The sequence below is a fragment of the Myxocyprinus asiaticus genome, chromosome 24, assembly GCF_019703515.2.
Source record: "Myxocyprinus asiaticus isolate MX2 ecotype Aquarium Trade chromosome 24, UBuf_Myxa_2, whole genome shotgun sequence".
Classification (NCBI taxonomy): Eukaryota; Metazoa; Chordata; class Actinopteri; order Cypriniformes; family Catostomidae; genus Myxocyprinus; species Myxocyprinus asiaticus.
The window spans coordinates 40,612,559-40,632,700 of NC_059367.1; the positions used below are offsets into that span (position 1 = coordinate 40,612,559).

A 20,142-nucleotide genomic window follows, 5' to 3' on the forward strand; every position below is an offset into this window, starting at 1 on the left:
ATTATTCTTATAATGTATAGAATACATACAATGATAAAGCTCCAAACAGTTGAATAACTTTGCTAATGTTAAATTTAGACTGCAACTCTGTTGCAATATGTGATAACAGAGAATCTGTTGTCTTTTAACAATGGTCACGGCTGTCCAAAATGCAATTATCACTAAATCTGGCCCATCAAAGACCAGACCCAAACCTGGTTTACATTTTTAATTGATTTTCTGTGTAACTAACTCTGTACCAGAAAAATTATCCAGATCTTCTGTCACACACATAGTTGAACTTGATCCAGATTTTGTAACTGTAGTAAGTAGCAAGGGCAACTGGAGTGCTCTAAAACAACCTAAACCGATGAACTTTAACCTTATGACATTCCAAATATGCCATTTAAACAGCAAAGAATAATAAACAAAACGTGGGTAATGGACCCAAGGTGACGTATAAGTGCAGTGAGGGGACAATATGTTTTTGCTGCCAATACTGAAATCAGTTAGCAACATTAGTTTTTTGTATCACAAAATAAATCAATATTTGCAGTCAACTTTTTTCTTTTTTTTTTCTTTTTTTTTAAATAGCATGCCTCTGCATTTTCTAGACTTCAATTATTTTGACATGTTGCACTGATTTTCACAGTGACTGAGGAAATGAATCATATAATTGGCTAGAAAAGCAAAAGTCAATATGAGTGTGATCAATAGTGCTTGTTTCTCAGGAGACGTAACAGAAAACATTTGTAGGCCTGTCCAGAGCTCATCTGACTGCTGCTGCACATGGGCAACACCACAGACATGAAATAAAATGAAAATTCAAGTGTTTTGTACAGGAAACAAGCTATGCTAATGCTAATATGCAAGTAATGCTAATATGTTCCTCATGCATTATTGGTTTGACATTGAAATCCAAGTCAGTATGGTGTATTTAAATCATACCCTCCACAGGACTGTAACAACAGATGCCAGAGTTGTCACAACAACAAAATGTGCTTTGAGTCTGTTTGGAACTCCCTAAAAACCTCAAAAGCCTGAAAATAATCTCAATAAAGTCAACATCAGAACTTCACTTTGACTGACAGTTTGTCTTCAGGAAGAAAAGGCATTTGTTTCAAATAACTTATTTCCAATTAAAACTTTAATTGACATCTTCAAAAACCTCAAAAGCATTTGTGAGTGGTCAGCTTAGCAGAGGAAAAAAAAAAAAAACACACAGGCTGGCATTCTAACCGCTCATAAAACACTACTCCAAAACCGGATCTTCACTTTATGCAAACTGAAGGATGTGGGCTGAGTTGACGGGGAGAAAGAGAGTGAGAGAGAGACAGAAAGAGAGAAAGCAAATACCAGAAGTCAAAAGTAGACTTGTGTGAGTTGAACACTGCCCTCTGCAACCCTTCAAACACTCTAAATCACACAAATCCACTGAGACGCCCATAGAAAAGGTCTCGTTGATGAAAAAGAGAAGCGTTATGGTACATAAGAAGTGTTTTCCCATATTTTTGTGGCTTCATCATTTTTTTCTGAGCTGTGCTATGGTTTCATCTTCATTTGCAAACAGAGTCATGGAAACATGGCTATTTTCGGAATAGCTTACTACCATACTACTTTTACCATTACTACAGTGTATAAAATACTGTGTGCACATGTGAAGACCAAAAGCCATTTTTACACAAAATTGATTGAAAATGCCAATAACCATTTTTATGGATAGTTAGATGATAAGTGGACGCCACTCGCTGAATAAAACTTGCAACATGATGAGACAATTAGTAGGGGGCCTAATAGTAGTGAAGTCCTGTCACAACAATGCAGTATACTACTGAAGCATCTATAGTTGCATAATGTATTTTTTTTCACATACTATTAAAAAAAATATTGTGGAAAGTATACAGTATATACTTTGCAGTATACAATAAATAGTTAGCTGCTATTCCATTCTGAACACTGTTTCTAGACAATCTATGGTACTCCTGTTAAATTTATCATACATTTTTATTTATTTTTTAAATCCAAAGCTAACTAGGTCAGATAGAAAAGGTCAAAAGTTGCCTGAATGTTTGTTTGAAAGCGCAGGTAAACTTCCTTCTTGGGCACGTGCGGCACACCTCAACATCTGACTCCAGCCTGCCCTCTGCAGAATGTCCGAACAGGGTAAACAGAAGTGAGCTAGCAAGCGGACTACCGTGTGTCTTAGTGTGGGGGAGTTAATGATTATCTCCCGAGTGGACGTGGACTGTGGCGTACTGCCAGGACTGTGGCGTGCTGCCAGTACAGTGCAGGAACATCCCATGTCTCTTTGTGGATGCTTCTAATCCGGTGAAAGCCTCTCCACTGAGACCATCTCATGATAATGTCATAGACACAGAGGGTATAATAGAGCAATTTGTTTACCCCCCAAAGCCTTGATCTTTCTCAATCTTGTCTTTCTCTATCTCTCGCTCTCTTTCATGTGGAGCTCTGCACTGCTGGAAAGGGTTGAGAACATATTGATTGGTGCTGGTTTTTCAATAGAGCCCTGCAAAATAAACCCAATGGAGGATAAATTTGTTTCAGGATTGTTACTGTGTTGTTGAACTAAGAAGTCTGAACTGTGATTCACTTATAATCCACTAAAGTCAACATGAAATCAAAAGTGACCCAGTTTACTTTCTGAGTACATGTTCCTGGTTGTATTGTGTACGATTTATCAGTGCATGTTGTTCCAAAGGAGAAAAAAAAAAAAAAAGTCTTTGTACTCTTTGTAATTCTTAATCAAAATGTAAAATCTTTCTACGCCTCTGAAAAATTTTTCTTTTTAAGCCGACATCATCTAGGCTGCATGGGTTAAAGTTAAAAATTGGTTAAGGTTTTTTTTTAAATGTATTTTATCCCCATTTCTCCCCAATTTGGCATGCCCAATTCCCACTACTTACTAGGTCCTCATGGCTACTCACCTCAGTCCGGGTGGCGGAGAACAAGTCTCAGTGGCCTCCGCTTCTGAGACTGTCAATCCGTGCATCTTATCATGTGGCTCGTTGTGCATGACACCGCGGAGACTCACAGCATGTGGAGGCTCATCCTATTCTCCGCGATCCACACACAACTTACCACGCACCCCACTGAGACTGAGAACCACTTAGGAGGGTACCCCATGTGACTCTACCCTCCCTAGCAACCGGGCCAATTTGGTTGCTTAGGAGACCTGGCTGGAGTCACTCAGCACACCCTGGATTCGAACTCGCGACTCCAGGGGTGGTGGTCAGCATCAATATTCGCTGAGCTACCCAGGCCCCCCAAAACTGGTTAATGTTAAACAACAGCCTAACAGTTTCTTAGGTGTTCTTTTAGGCTACTGTTGTAGGTAATGCAGCCTTTCTAAATCTTGTCAATAGTTAACGCAGTAATTTGATGACTGTTTACGTTAATGTAATAAATGTCACAATATAATGTATATATAGAAGAAAGTAATGTCCTCGAGCGCATCTGGCACTCAAACAATTCCACAGGTGCTCCAGATCAGGGATAAGAAGTTGAAAAACAAAAAATCCACATCTAGGAACTCTTGTGGGGTTTTAAGTTAAAAAGCGTTAAAAAACGTGTTGGTGCTTTTATAATATGTAGCCCTCACAATAAAGGCTTTTTAACTTAAAACCCCCACAAGAGTGCCTAGATGTGGATTTTTGTTTCCACTTTTTTGTTTTTCATACTGTATATATATTTTTAAAAAAGAAGCGTGACCATTGGGGTACGTTGAGATGCTCTTGAGGTTGAACTTGACCTTCATCCTCCACGTTCCAGTCAAAAAAGCCTCCTCAAAAGTAGGTATGGTGTTTCAGGAGGGGAGTAGTCCTCCATAATCTACTGCAAACTTGCATATAGATCTGGCTTCATTCTGGTATGCAACACCCACTTTTCACAATCCAATTAACTGATCCAATTTCGGATGGATATAATCAAGTCTTGTTTCACTTGGAAATATGTCATATTATGAAAGTTAAAACAGGTTGCAAATGTTGTGTCATGTTGACTTAATTCATGTTGACTCATTTTAACATTTACAGAAAGGTGGTTTGGGAATGAAAATACGATAAAGTATATATCAATGAAGCCGTAGGGTAGTCAAGCATTTTGCATTTGCGGGTGGAGTGGTGGGCAGTGGAATCTGCTCAGTGGGATCAAGAGAATGCCGTTAGTTCACTTCCGCCAGGAACCCACTCTGAACAGACAGACAGGACAAATGCAGCTTGTAGCGTCTCTGCATCTGTAAGAGTCTCTCACAATGCTTTGTTCTGTCTCTCTGAGAGGATTGAGCAGGGACCAAGAGTGACTGAGGACAACTGGCTGGCATGGTCGAGTGGGATGGGGAAAGGTGGAAGGCCGCAAGTTCCATGGAAGACCTTACAGTAGGGCTTGCACAACTATTCATTTTTACTAGTCGACTAGGCGACGTATGTAAATGACTCACCATTTGACATGCACCATCAGCTTTTTCTGTTTCTGGCAAGTCTAATGCTGTGTTGACAGAGAGTGTGAGTGGAGAGAATGTGAAAAGCATGCATGTCTCCATTGCCGTTTCAGTGATGTCAGCATTGTCATACACAGAGCAAAACCACTGTGACGCAACCAGTCATGTTTCACTCATTTCTAGTTTCTGTCAATATATTTATGTTTTCACATATTTTTTGTTGCTACAAAGCCAATGATACACCAACATAATCAAAAGGGCAAATGACATAATGGACGTTAACTCCCCTATATTCCATTACATAATACACATTTAACATGTATTACAGAATTATTATTGTTATTAATGGAAATTCTGTCATCATTCACCATCATGTTGTTCCAAACCCATATGACTTTCTTTCTTCATGCAACATAATAAGGAGATATTAAACAGAATGTTTGCCTGAGTCACTATTTACTTTCAGTGAAAGTTTTGTTTTTTTCATATTTTGAAAGTGAATAGTGAGCGAGACTGTCAGTTCCTAACATTCTGTCTAACATATTTTGTGTTCTACAGAATACAGAAGGTCACATGGGTTTGGAACAACATGAGGGTTGGGAAATGATGACAGAATATTAAATTATGGCTGAGCTATCACTTTAAAGGGATAGTTCACCCAAAAAATGAAAATGCTCTCATCATTTACTCACCCTCATGCTATCCCAGATATGAATGACTTCATTTCTTCTGCAGAACACAAATTATGATTTTTAGAAGAATATTTCAGCTCTGTTGGTCAGTACAATGCAAGTGAATGGGTGCCAACATTTTGATGTTCCAAAAAGCACATAAAGGCAGCATAAAAGTAATCCATAAGACTCCAGTAGTTAAATTCATATCTTCAGAAGTGATATGATAGGTGTAGGTAAGAAATAGATCAATATTTGTCATTTTTTGCTAGACATTCTTCTCCCTACCCAGCAGGGGGCGATATGCAGAGAAGAATCATCAAAAAAACAAGAAGAACAATGTGAAAGTGATCTGTTTATCTGTTTCTCATCCACACATTCTTATTTCACACTGCTTCTGAAGATATTGATTTAACCACTGGAGTCTTATGGATTACTTTTATGCTGACTTATTTGCTTTAAAATGTTGGCACCCATTCACTTGCATTTTATGGACCAAAAGAGCTGAGAAATTCTTAATTTGTGTTCAGCAGATGAAAGAAAGTCATACACATCTGTATTGACATGAGGGTGAGTAAATTATGAAATAATTTAAATTTTTGGGTGAACTAACCCTTTAAGGGCTATTGTCAGATCTGGATGAATTTGTCAATAAGATGAGAGGTTTGGAAACCTTTCTAGTAATTATTACAGTGAAAACATTATACATAATGCTGAAATATAAACCAAAGTAAGATCATGCTTTATTAATGCCTACTTTTGCTATGTCATAGCTTTTAAAGTCCTGCGTGGCTTCTTATTTCAGTGTAGTTACAGATTTCAGTGTCAAAAGAATTTAGATCAGTTCTGTACAGCAGTACCACTGCTCTCTAAACGCAGAGTACGCAGCCTGCGTAGGGCACCAACCCCCATCACTGTGTCTGAAACCACCCCCTATCCACTATATAGTGCACTCTTTCGGGTGTCCGCCGAATTCTGAGTGAGCCACTCGTTCCCTACTTTTCTTCTCTCATTTTTACCCACAGTGCACTCTAATTTCAAGTGTACATTTGATTTGTACACTCGACGACGGTTAATTGCCCATAATCCACTGTGGGGAAAACATAAAAGCTGGGAGTTACTGCTTCCTTCACTCCTGCAATGTTTTATTTCATGCTGAATGTATTAAATTACTTTTTGATAAATCATTACTTGATTAAAATAACATAATAACATATAGAGAGGCAAAATATACAGATACATTTTAAAATGTACTCTTTATTTATATTTATACAGAATTTTGCTATTAAGATGAAGAATTCTTTAGTTACCAAATAATTCACTGATGTGATATTATTTTAACTCAGGAGACTGCACACAGTGGAAATTATAATTCTGTGGATGATTTAAATATTCAGTTAAAACATGTAGGTTATGATAACTTTGGTGCTGTTTATGGCCGCGATGCGCCCAGAAACGCTTATATTGGAGTTTAACGATATTAAAGTATAACAGATATATACAATAATGTACATTTGATAAAAATGTGTTTACTCTTTATATTAACATATATATATATATATATATATATATATATATATATATATATATATATATATATATATATATATATTAAAAATGACAAACAGAATGAAGATTTATTGTATTAATATATTATTTAATAGGAATAAGAAGTAAAGCCCAAGTATTTTAAAAGTTCATATGTGATGTTGTTTCTGCAACAGCCTCAGAGCTTCGACACTCGGTGTATACGTCAGCGTCCGAATTCACTCACTCATTTCATTCACTAAATGCTGAGATATAGTGCACTCACTGCCATTCACTATATAGGAAATAGTGAATGAGTGAATGATTTCGGACACAGCCACTCTCTTTGCCATACGATCGCCTCGCGCCCACACATCTCTCACGTGCACACCCCATGCACCTCTCTGTGCGCGTGCAGAAATGCTGTCTGTCTGCGCTCCAGTTGTCAATCACACGAACGGCAGAGCAAAAGTCATTTACACTTAACTTGGATATTTACATGGATTTATACAGTTAACCAGCCCAAAGTAGCTGCGATAGTTTCCAGTATCCCCGCGAGGGCGTGGAGTAAATGCGTGAATACTGCTCATGACATGTGGGACACGGGAAAAAGCGCACTGATATATTGCTGCACTGATTTAAAAATGTACACTTAAAAACTGATGTCATTAGAGCCCAGTTACAGAATCACCCTGAAAATGACCATCTCATTACACAGAAAAGCCATTAGCATTATAGCCACAACTTACCTCGACGTGCTGCCTTAAATTGAAGCTGAGATTTTAATCTTGAAATATCCGCTTGTCTTGGTGTTAAATGAAGGCATTGCATGACAAAACTATTCTTTTTTTCACTGTGCGGAGCAAAGAAAATGTTTCACTTAGTTTGAAGAGTTTGATGCTGCAGCAGTGATGGACTCGGCTTGAGTGACAATCTGTGACAGTGCGCACAGCTGTGTGAACTTCCGCTGTCGTCCCATTCAATAATCTCTCAATAAATTACACATGAACTAAAATTAAACCCAGTAATGTAACGACAGGAACACTGCCCATTGTAAAGAAGTAAAAGTACAAAAAAATCATTAGAAATTTACTTGAATGAGAGTAAAAAGTACCCACTTTTAAACCTACTCTAAAAGTAAAATTTTTCCAAAAAGATACTCAAGTAATATGTAAATGTAGTAAATGTAAATGTTGCGCATTACTACCCACCCCTGCTGACAAGCGCCATCTCCCATCAAGCATCTTTGGCTAAATGCAATTGTGCATATCTATTCCTGTGGTGCTTCTGATGATCAGTCTCAAGAGACACGGGTTCTGGTCCCATGGAAACCAGGAAGCAATCGAGTTCACATATTCAATGATGAGCATAATTCGTAGGTCACATTTTACCTCTAAGATGACATTTTTACTCAACTAATGGTAAGGTTTAGGGTTTGGGTTTTTGATTTAAATGTATGGTTAATAAAATATAAATTTTTGTTGACTATATATTCATTTATAACTAATAACAACTTGCTCTTGGTGCCACAATGAGGCATGTATGTGCATTTCCGCAGTTATTTCAGGATGAACTTCAAAGACACTTAGACATTAATCGTACATCATACAAAATCCTTTAGTTTAAACATTTTCCACCAACATCTACACAATTTACTTATTAAAAGCATGACCTGTACTACACATAGATAACTAATATCAGCATTATCTTCATGCTATATATCCAGAGGGGAACTCACTCCCCCAGTGAGCCTGGTTTCTCCCAAGGATATTTTTCTCCATTAACTAACATCTTATGGTGTTTTGTGTTCCTTGCCACAGTTGCCTTTGGCTTGCTCACCGAGGGCCTAAAGACAAATAATGTATTAAGGCATTATCTACTATCACATTATTTAATTAACCACACAGTGAGGACTTTTACATTACAGACATTACAGCTTCATTTTTTGTTAGTGCATGATTTCCTGTAAAAGCTGCTTTGTTGTGAAGAGCTCTATACAAATAAAATGACTTGACTTGATTTGAATACACTGGGATGCAGTTTGTGGAGAGGAGAAATTTTCAAGCCCAGTTGAAGTCATGTTATCCTAGACTAGTTGACTCAGACCCAACATAACTAGTGAGTGCAACCTGTACCTTATAGTCTCCAAACCAAAAAGCAGCGGACTTGATACATACTTGCACCTAGTCTCTTCAGTCCTATCAACACCCGCCACCCCCACCAGCGCTCATTCTGTTCTAGCTCTCATCTCCTTTTTAACAAGATCAGTTTGTCAGGGTCAGAAAGCAATTCAAAACCTCTACTAATGAGTGAGGGAGAAAAATGTGTGCTACGTGGAGGAGGCGGAGGAGAGGGGTGTGGTGTCTGCCATCAAAGCCGACAAGAAAAGAAGGCCAGGTAGTTGTGGGAATCTGGCTTTTCAGCGTAATTAACAAGTTGGATTCAGGGACTTCTGAATCCAGGAGGACAGCCCCTCGGAGGGGACAATTAGCACTTTTACAAGAGGGACAGACAGAAAGGAGAGAAAACAGGAAACTATGGCATCTTTTATCGGTGGGACATAGCAGCCATATCCTTTCAAAGGCCTGCGCTGGAGCTTCCAGAGCGGAGGAAGAGTGAGTAAAATAAAGAAGAATAAAAATAGAAGAGAGACGGGGGTGGGGATGGGGTCTGTTGGCTGAAGAAGTGGATGCAGTCGGAAAAGGGACAACGATGCCAACATGTGGTTCACACAGTGAAAAGGGCCAGAGAAGTAGACCATCCCAGAATTTAACAGCTCCTCTCATTAACATTATCGCACAGGGCCCAAAACCAGGGATGGACTTCTAAACTGACCTAAACTAAAGGCATGCACATTCTTCAAGAGTGCATAAAGTGCACTATAAAAACAGATTTTTTTAGCACACATTGTTTAAAAACTTAACAAACCTACACTTTTCTTTCTTTTTAAGATTTTGAGAGAGTCATTCATGCTTTTATTTCATCTCAACGTGATTACTGAAACTCTGTATATAACTATACAGTATATATATATATATATATATATATATATATATATATATATATATATATATATATATATATGTATGTATGTATATATATAACTCTACTGTAACTTATATATAGGTTTAAGCCAGTGTTCCATTACATGGCTCTAAATGGTCCAGAACGCTGCTGCTAGACTTTTAACTGGTGTATGTAAACGTGAGCATATTACTCCTATTTTAATATCTCTCCTCTGGTTGCCAGTCCGTTATAGAACTGATTTTAAAATATTACTTTTTGTTTTTAAATCTTTAAATGGATTGGCACCCTCTTATCTTTCTGATTTACTATCCATAAACAAGCCTGTTAGATGCCTACAGTCCTCTGATTAGAACATTTTGACTGTTCCCAGGTCAAGATTAAAGCTAACGGGTGACCGTGCCTTTGCAGTTGCTGGACCAAAGCTATGGAACAGCCTGCTTATGTCTGTCAGATCTGCTGCCTCAATATACGAATTCAAGTCGAAATTAAAGACTGATTTTTTACATTGGCATATAATTAGTTTTAATATTTTATATGTTTATGCTCTTTTACGCTATTTTATCTGATGTTTATTGTTATGACCTATGTATAGTACATTGTGGTTGTACAGCACAGTGGTCAAAGTTTGTTGTTTTTATTTGTGCTTTATAAATAAATGGTTTGATTGATTGATATAGGCCTATATCAAATATTTTCTAAATTGTGTTATTTATATGCGTTGTTAATTACTATCTTTAGTGTGAACTTCTGAACCACACTGCGCTATGTGCTAGGTTATTTTACCCTGTAATAGTTATTAGGGGTGATATCGTGAGGATATTAAAAGAAAAAAAATAACTGTGAAAAAAATTTGCTACATTATTGATACTACATTCATATCAACTTATAAAATAATATGCCTATTTATGTCCCCCCCTCTCAGTAGTGGAGGGTGTTTTTATATCAACTACAGCAGTGCTCTGTGCATGAAATCATAAACCAAATGAAGAATGATCTATCAATCTACGAAATCTACAAATCAAACTCACTCAGACTGCCTACAATTTCTTAAATGTCATTCTAATTTGACAAAGAATCCGTTTTCTTGTCCCTAAAAATTAACATTCTGCAGGGGAGAGTGTTTTAATATGAACTTTCAGCAGTGCTCATTGCATCATATCATTAACTAGATGAACAATCTATCAGTGTATGAATTAAACTCATTCAGACTGCCGACAGTTTCTTTCCCACGCATCATTTTTATTTTATCCAAGTATATTTCTACAGACAAATCATATAGAACAATAAAAACGCTCACAGAATCTTTAACTTCTCTTCCGTCTTGTCTGCATTCAATGTCATCATCTCACAGGAGACAGATGACGTGAGCTCCACTGACACGTCTATTATTGCCGCTACCGAAAGTCGCTCCTCATTTGCATAGTTAAAATTTTCATAACTTTCGAGAAGGATATACACTCACTGAGCACTTTATTTGGACCTCTATTGTCCTAAGAAATTGCCCGGCGTGGTCTTCTGCTGATGAAGCCCATCCGCCTCAAGGTTCAACATGTTGTACATTCTGAGATGCTATTCTGCTCACTGCAATTGTACAGAGGGGTTATCTGAGTTACCATAGCCTTTCTGTCAGCTCGAACCAGTCCGTTGACCTCTCTAATCAACCAGGCGTTTCTGTCCCCAGAACTGACACTCACTAGATGTTTTTTTGTTTTTTGGCACCATTCTGAGTAAACACTAGAAACTGTTGTGCGTGAAAATCCCAGGAGATCAGCAGTTACAGAAATACTCAAACCAGCCCATCTGGCACCAACAATCATGCCACGGTTAAAATCACTAGATCACATTTTTCCCAATTCTGATTGTTGATGTGAACAATAACTGAATCTCCTGTCCCGTATCTGCATGATTTCATGCATGCTGCTGCACATATGTAGGTGTACAGGTGTTCCTAATAAAGTGCTCAGTGTGTGTAGCTGCAGACAGAGCTCCAAAAAGGGGCAGGAGATCCAAACCACCAGCAATGATATAGGGAGCCCCTAACCTAACTCTTTACCTTACCTTAACCGTGAGTGGAAATGGCACCCCCTTTTGGAGCTGGCGCAACCCCCTTTTGGAGTAAACACTTCCCCTTCTGGAGCAACCCCTCTTTTGGAGATTCCAGCCTGCAGCTATACCTACTTGCAACATTTTTAAGTCGCTGGACACGCACACATCTATTGTCCAGAGATTGTTGTCGCTCATGTTGCCGGAAGTCGCCAGCTCTCGTTGAAAATTAATGATATCATGTTGCTTTGTTGCTGGAAGGCTCTGCATGTGTGAACAGGGCTTTATTATTAACTTATCAACTTTTGTAGATCCAAACACTTTTGTAGATCCACAAATCCTTTAATTCAAGGATGTCCTGACAAAAATTGAACAGAAAAACTTGAACTTCTAATTGTCTGATATAAAACCAACTGAAGTCATGCTTGCCTTTGACTAACAAAAAGCCACATTCAGGTTTCTATTTCATTTGTTAGGAAGCGTCAGACTGCAGCGTCAGATGGCTGACAGAGGCGGTGAAATATCCCGAGGTCAGATGAACGGCTGATAACGGCCCCTCAGCTTGACTGCCAGAGATGGGGCGTCTGCCCAGCACAAAATGCCATTTGTTGTCCATCACTCAGACACTGCGAGTTTAGCGCTGGAGCAGTGCTGAAAGGCACATTCACACAAGCTCACACACTGGATGTTTTTGCAATTCAATATTTTCACACTCAACCTCATCATTACGCTGGAACCGGAGCCTCACTGGAGAGAGCCTGCTCTTTCACGGACAGGCAAATCGCCGCTTGAGATTTAAGTTAATAGCCCATCTTGAAATGTTTTGCTGACTCCCTAAAAACCCCTTCTCAGTGTTTCACTAACAATCTGACAAAGGGTTTAGTATTTTTTTTCTTTTGACCAAAGAGAAAACACCCATATGCCACACAGTCTAAATCTTGCACCAATGACAGTAAAGATAACATGAAAATATCCCCAATCCTCTGAAACAACACAACAAAAACATATTACTTGTGTAAATCACATTGTTTTTATCATTATTATTACAATTATTTTTTTTAAATGGACCTTAATTACCTTAAGCAGCTATTTCTACTTGATCTGACGCTTAAAAATTACTTTTGTTGTATGAATTCAGGCTGATACCAATTCAGTAAGATGTTACCACATACTACAGCCGCACTGTAGTTAATGAAATTTAACACACCAATAGTGCCGCCTCACCCTTGAGAGCACAAGCTTCATAATCAGCATGCCGACTCTCGTTTTTTATGAAAACAAATTGCAGCCAGGGAGATGGGCTAATTGAGTTGCGATGCAGAGCAAAGAGAAACAACCATTCACGTAATTAAGCAATTTTCATGGGCAAAAATAGTCGAAGATGCAATAAGCAAGAGTATTCATCTAGTACACCCCACACGATCCCACCCCCACTCGTGTGTACAAAGAAAAAGTTAATCTTTAAGCAAACATAGGCTGCCTTACCCTGCGAAACTCACTGGATAATGATGGTTCAATTACAGTGAATCCCAGCATACCCAAACCGTACCATCCAATTATGAAAAATTATGATGGGATGACAGTGGTCTTTAGGAACATGAAAGGCATCTTTATCAAAGCAAATCTGAGCACTCTATCTCTAAAGTACAAAACGAGTTATTCCCTCTCAGATGCACTTTACCACTTCCTACCATCTTAATGAGAGAGAGTTGCCCATCTTCTATGTAATGACAAAAGATGGAGGACAGAAGATGGGTAAAAAAGATAAATGTTTGGGTCGGGCCCTTTGAAAATGTGCTCGCTAGTAAAGTTGAAAGTGAGCGGCGAGCGGTAATGCTCTGCTCAACTGGCCCACAGGGGAATGACATCCACTCTCTTATCACTAAAAGCATGCAACATCAAGGCCTCTCCAAACAGCCTAAGGTAGATATATGGATTAATGGGAACTTCAGCAGGGAATTACGGAATTACCTGTGTGTGTGTGTGTGTCTGTGTGTCTGTGTGTGTGTGTGTGTGTGTGTGTGTGTGTGTGTGTGTAGGGGGGGGGGGGGCACTCTAAAAATCCCAACAGATGCCCAAAACCACCAGCTTCATATAGGAAATGTGTTAACTTCCAAGGGGGAATTATGTAGCTATACAGTACTTGCTACAGAGAAAGATTTGTAGATTGGGAGGAAATTCTGTTGTCGGCAGAAATATTGGCAACACATTTCTGAGCACGATTAGGTTCACTGTACGTACAGTATATGAACATCCAAAATCAAAAAGAAACCAGCACCAGTGCCAGCACCAAAACGCGATCAAGTGGGACCCCCTCACCCCGGTCTCACAAAGAAACTAGTTACCAACTAGTTGCCCACCATAAAACCACCCTAAAGTTCAACATGCCCTAAAGCTCAACAGGCCTAAAGCCCCCAAAAATATTGCATCCTACTACCCCTGTCCAGCTACAAAATATTCTTCGATTTAGCACAAGTGGGGTTGTCCAAACATTTTGCACAGCTTGCAGTGTTGACTGTCCATAACAATATTAATTTGGCTTGTTATTAAAATGCAGAACTCGCACAGCTGGTTGCCTCAGAACGTTGAATGGAAACATTCCTGGGACTTTCTGGGCAGGAGTTACAACACCTAGACATTTTACAGCCTAAAATTAGCAACCCTGAACACATGATGCAGGGTTAATTATTTCTCACAGACCTTCCCAGTGGGTGTACAAAGCAAGTTTTCCTTGTTCAGTATTGACCAACTCCAGCAAATGAGCTTTTACTTTCACTCATGTCGAAGACGTTTAATTTTGAAGGGATTGTTTTATGGCAGAAATGAAACCAATGTTTGTTTGCTCTTATCAAGATTATATAAAGTCCCAAATCAGGATTTATATAATGCTTACTTGATCCTTGTTTGTGTTAATGTTGTTCATTTCCACCAAATGCAAAACCTGTTTCATTTTTATTTTAATTAAATGAACATACAGAATTATCCTGGGTTGTATTGATAAAATAAAATATTTTTAAAAAGGCCTCTGATTCTGTTCATGAGTGCTCGAAAGAGACAAAAATATGCTCAGTGCATATAATACAAAACGTAAAAGCAAACATTCTCTTTTATTTAATGATCCAAAACAAATAATAATAACCAAATACCCCTATAATAACTGTTCAGTTGTAGATTAAGGGCAACATTCATAGCAAGCGCCAATATTGAGCTACAATTCCCTTTAAGAAAATGTCCAGTACATCCCCTTCTATGGCCAAGGAGTTGCAGACAGCATAGGCTGTAACATGATAAGCGCGTCTCTCTCGTAGACATGGCTTTAACAGTTCTGTAATGGCTGTCTTTCCCTACTGCACCCCCTCTGCTCCCCGGCATAGGGGCCGGTTCATATGTGTAAATTCATCTTAAAAAAAAAAGAAAAAAGGTTGAGAAACAAATAAAATATGTTTTGCTGGGAGGAAACACAGCAAGACACTCAAGTCATCTTTAAGGCATGCACATAAGACTGCCAAAACTTGCTCTCAAAAGCGATAGTCTTAGACTTTTCCTACAATTGGGTAAACCAAGAAAAGGAAAAAAGAAAAAAAGGGTGTGCAGCTCCAGTGCATGAGAGAACAGCTGAAACAGTGTTTAGACACACGCATAAAAGTCCCTCCCACCTGAGCGAGTCACTGTGATGTCATAAAAAGGTGCCACAAGTTAAACAATAGCAGCGCAATACTGCAAAGAAACACAAAGTAGAATGCATGACATGTGGCAGCTGTGAGCAAGGTTGAGTTTGAGAGCCTCACCTTTGAGAAGCACAGGGCGATTCGCACAGTGAACTGAGCTCAGGTGGGCAGTCACTCGTGACAGAGAACTGTGCCAGTTCTGCCTGCGTTCCTTGCGCCACCCATCAACCTTTCCTCTCGCTGAAGATTGGGGTTAACTAAGCAGGTCGTCTGGTCAAAGGCTGCCCCGCATGCTACCAAGGCAGATGAATGTATGTGTATGCATGCAATAGTCGAGCTAATTGAAACAGTATGAAATATAAATTTAAACTTCTTCATTATGACAGAGTATGCTCACCTGTGTGTGTGCTTTTATATTCTTGAGCACAAAAAATGCACATGCAGTTTTCAGATGGTTTTGTCACAATTTCTCCAAGCAGGACTTTCATTTGGCTTTTAACAGGAACTTCTTATCAAAGAAAAACTTACATCTCAGAGATTGTGTGTGAGGAGTTACACAGTCTCTAATGGCTCACGCACCATTAATCCGCTCACTAGCTCTCATGTGTGAAAACATGCTGTGCACATATTCAGCTAGCTAGATGCTAAATGTCAGCCATTTTGCTTGTAAAAGTTTCGTTTTGAGTGCTGACAGGCTATGTCTGATGGCCATTGTTGCTTTACACAGCTATGGCTTGATTTTATTACCTCTATCAAAACAACACGGCTGCACAAGAACTTTTTTTTTATCCATTGCTATTTTATTTTATTTTATTTCTCCTATTGTTTTTCTCTTTAAACACAGCATCATAATGTAAACAGCAATGAATGAAAGTCCACATTCAATAAGAAATGTCTGATTCAAAAAGTAAGAATTATAAAATGCTTTGCCCTCAAATAGAACATAGGATTTTTTTATTTTTTAGTATTATTATTATTTTTGCTTATGTGCATCCTCAACATTTAGATTAAATAGGTTTGAATGTGGTGGTTAAATAAACAAATAAATATATACATTTTTAAGACAATCTATGTTAGTCAATATATATTTTTATCAGTTCCTTTCTGTATTCGTTCATGCTTTCTTATGAATGTTTGGACAAAATATATGTATTAAGTGACGTCATTTACTGTTTGCATACTGGCCTATGGAAAATGTCCTTCGACACTGATCATGACAATAGATTCTGTAAAGCTTGGCCTCATCTGAGTTTCCTATTGGTTGGCTCCAGTACAGGACTGCACTTCAAAATAATTCATATTCCAATAATATTGTCAAAATAACACGCAAATAAAAATCGTTTTTTGAGTATAGTTTAAAAAGGCTTTAATTAAGTGAGCCTGCATCAGACCTAGAAACATTAAGCTACCTGTGCGCAACGAACAAGCTGATTTCTCTTTGAAATGTCTTCAGCTAGTGTGATAACAAGCCTCTATCATAGTTTGAGCAAAGTGATTCAGTGGATGTAAATAAGCCACATATTATACATTTACGATCAGAAAGCAGAGAACAGTCGTTGAAAATGAAAGGCCTAATAATATGACTGCAACTCATGTCAGCTACCTGCGTTTATGGCCACTTGATTCGTTCACCCGTCCTTGGCAGAGGATCTAGCCGCCAGATGGTGGTTTGATCCCTACATTAACGTATTATAAAATAGTTTAATTAAATACAGTGATGGCAGTGTTATTTTATTTAATCGTGGTATGACATAATAATTAAAATCACTGACCGACGGTGTTTCATAAAACGTCTGTGTGGCATTTATCATATTTAAGAGGCTCTTCGGCCATACCTGATCATTTTTGGGTAATTAGTAGATTTCAGTAGGTAGGTTGTCAAATTGTTAAGTATATAATAATAATAATAATAATAATAATAATAATAATAATAATGTATTACATATGTTTTTGTATATACTGCAGGCCTAATGTTTGTACATAAATTGCGTTTTTAAATACGTCGGACATATTTAAAAAGACATGAGAGACTTTATTATTATTATTATTATTATTATTATTATTATTATTATTATAGGTATTTATAATGCTACTAACTGTATAATAATAATAATAATAATAATAATAATAATAATAATAATAATAATGAGGATTATATTTAGGATGAGCATGATTACTTCAAATATTTTAAACACACTGTATACGCTCCTCTCTTCACCATTAAAATGACCTCAGATCAATATGAAACATCATGTTCAACCCATGCATTCATAAGCATTTAAACTTATTCTGAACACGGGTACCCCTAAACTCTAATAACCTCTTGGCTTAATGATATCGCACATGGGTTCAATGCAGTTAAGTCAATATTTCAAATATGAAACCGATAGAACACAACACTAATTGTCCAAGCAACGCTATGAGATGAAGTTATACATCAAAGGCAACGGATAGAATATATTAGTAATTTTTAATGAGCGCATGTATTTTAAGTATTGTGATCAGGCCTTCCACAATATATATATATATATATATATATATATATATATATATATATATATATATATATATATATATATAACTATATTCGCCACGAGAGCTGCACAAATAATTAGGCTACTTTGGATCTAAATAACAGAGAAGTCTTTTGCTTTTCACTACACTGACCTCCATCACAAAGGTGAATTAATAATGAAAGACCAACAACAAAACCCGAAGAATGACAAGTCTGGCTTGTTAATAATGACTTTCGGAAGACTGGTCATCGCAAAAAAAAAAAAAAAAAAAAAAAAAAAACAAACAAAAAAAATTATATATATATATATATATATATATATATATATATATATATATATATATATATATATATATATATATATATAATAATTAAAAAATAAATAAATAATAAAAAAAAAACCTCATGTCATACCAAAGTTTGGGAAAATATCGAGGCTCACAATTCTGTCCAAAAACAATCCGTGTTCTCCATGTAATCTGAATCAACAGGTCATCAGGCCCACGCGTGCTTTACTTCCTATCTTCAGATGTCTTATTACTGAAATAAATGCCGCATCTTATATTCTGAAACATAAACGATGAGCAGAATTGTTACAGTGGTTTCTCATGCTATATATATATATATACCATTTGTACATTATCATTTTCATATGCAAACAAATATTTAAGCACATTGTAGAGGTTTATATATGGGCTACATTGTTTTATTTATGTCAATAAATATGCAGCCTACATTAACAAAGTAAGGCTTTTCTAGATCATTGATTCTCTGCACAAGTAATGAATATGTCTGCATTGCAAAATTATTTACAAAATATTATAATGGCATGCAAAAGTTCTGACAATGTGACGCACAATCGCTTTACAATAATAATTCCCGTGAGTATCCGTGCATATTTAAGAAAATCCTACCTATCACAACCAAGTCGGAACAAATGAAAGCCATACAAACAATACTCAAACACAAAACCAGAGTCCAGAGGAGAACTACACAGAAAATAGCCAGAAAACAGCTCACTATATTTTCCTTGAATATGGCTTGTTTGCTTTGCCATTCGCAGATGAAGAAACAAACGTCGACACCAAAGGAACAGGATTCATAAGTGCAACCTCCTAATATAAGACTATTCGAAGAATTGTCTGCAAAACATTTTGTTTCGTATTCCTCCTTCTGTGGCACCCAGTGGTCAGGCAGAAAGCTCTTGAGATCTCTACACTCTCTGTGTGCGTATACTGGCGTCCATGAGCAGTGCTAGAGCGCCCACTATTTCAACAAGCAGGAATATTATTTCACAAGACCTGGAACCACTCAATAAAAAAAAGTTACTATCCCTTTCGACAACTCTTCGCTAACTTTCGTGGAACAATTCTCTACGGTTTCCCGACTTAAAACAAGAGAGTGAAAGGACATGGCATGGCAATGCTTTCCTGAACATTTCAACAAAAGCACCATCACATATGAAACTTCTGAACGAGCGCACTACGGCAGCATCTGGTTTAAAGGGTGCACGCGCGGATCACGGAGAGTTTGAGCTATTTCAATGCAATCGAGTGCTAAAAAGAAGTGCACCCGGACAAAGACGCGTTCTCAGCAGGAACTGATCAATGAAAATGACACATTGGTGACCTGTGCAAATGTTCAAAGTACCGCGTGGCCTCTGTGGAGCGAAAGAAGTGCAATAAGGACCTACTTTTGGCCAGTTTTCTCGCCCTCGCCTTGGATCTCATCTTGTCGGCTTGTAGATTCCTCGCGTCCTCCTTGAGCTCAGAAGCAGCAGCAGCGCTATCTTCATCTCACGAGCATTGTCAGTTTGGACACCTTCGCACATGCGCACAGGCCATTCAATCTGACACCCTAGTCAGGGCCAAAAAACTTTCCAATGTATTCATCATCATCACTTTTTGTCCTATCGTGTCTCCTTTAGATCACTTATCTCTTTCCCTCCTCCTCCACTCGCTCAGCAACATCTCGGATCTCCGCCACCTCCCCTTCTCGAGCGCTTTTAGAGGAATAAGTGGTATTTTTCAGAGACCTGCGGAATCCGGTACGACACTGGCCACTGAATCCTGGATGGGGTCAAGGTCGCTGCCCTAATATGCAAGGTGATCAGGAACTTTTCATGCACCCAATATGCAACCCTCTTAAATCATGTAAAGATTGTTCCAAAAAATGTGAGTGTAAACATGAAATTGGTATTAAATCATATCCCTTTTTAATAATAATAATAATAATAATAATAATAATTATTATTAT

At 37.8% G+C, this 20,142-nt stretch overlaps 1 protein-coding gene across 1 annotated transcript in view; it reads right to left on the reverse strand.

The window, feature by feature from the left end:
- The window catches only part of LOC127414448 (histone-lysine N-methyltransferase PRDM16-like), a 273,823-nt gene extending 254,105 nt beyond the window's left edge, over window positions 1-19,718 (reverse strand). The window contains exon 1 of the mRNA XM_051652471.1: window positions 19,580-19,718. Coding sequence (XP_051508431.1) covers window positions 19,580-19,616 — 37 coding nt within the window. The 5' untranslated portion in view covers window positions 19,617-19,718. The remainder of the gene's footprint in view (window positions 1-19,579) is intronic.
- Window positions 19,719-20,142: the final 424 nt, after the last annotated feature.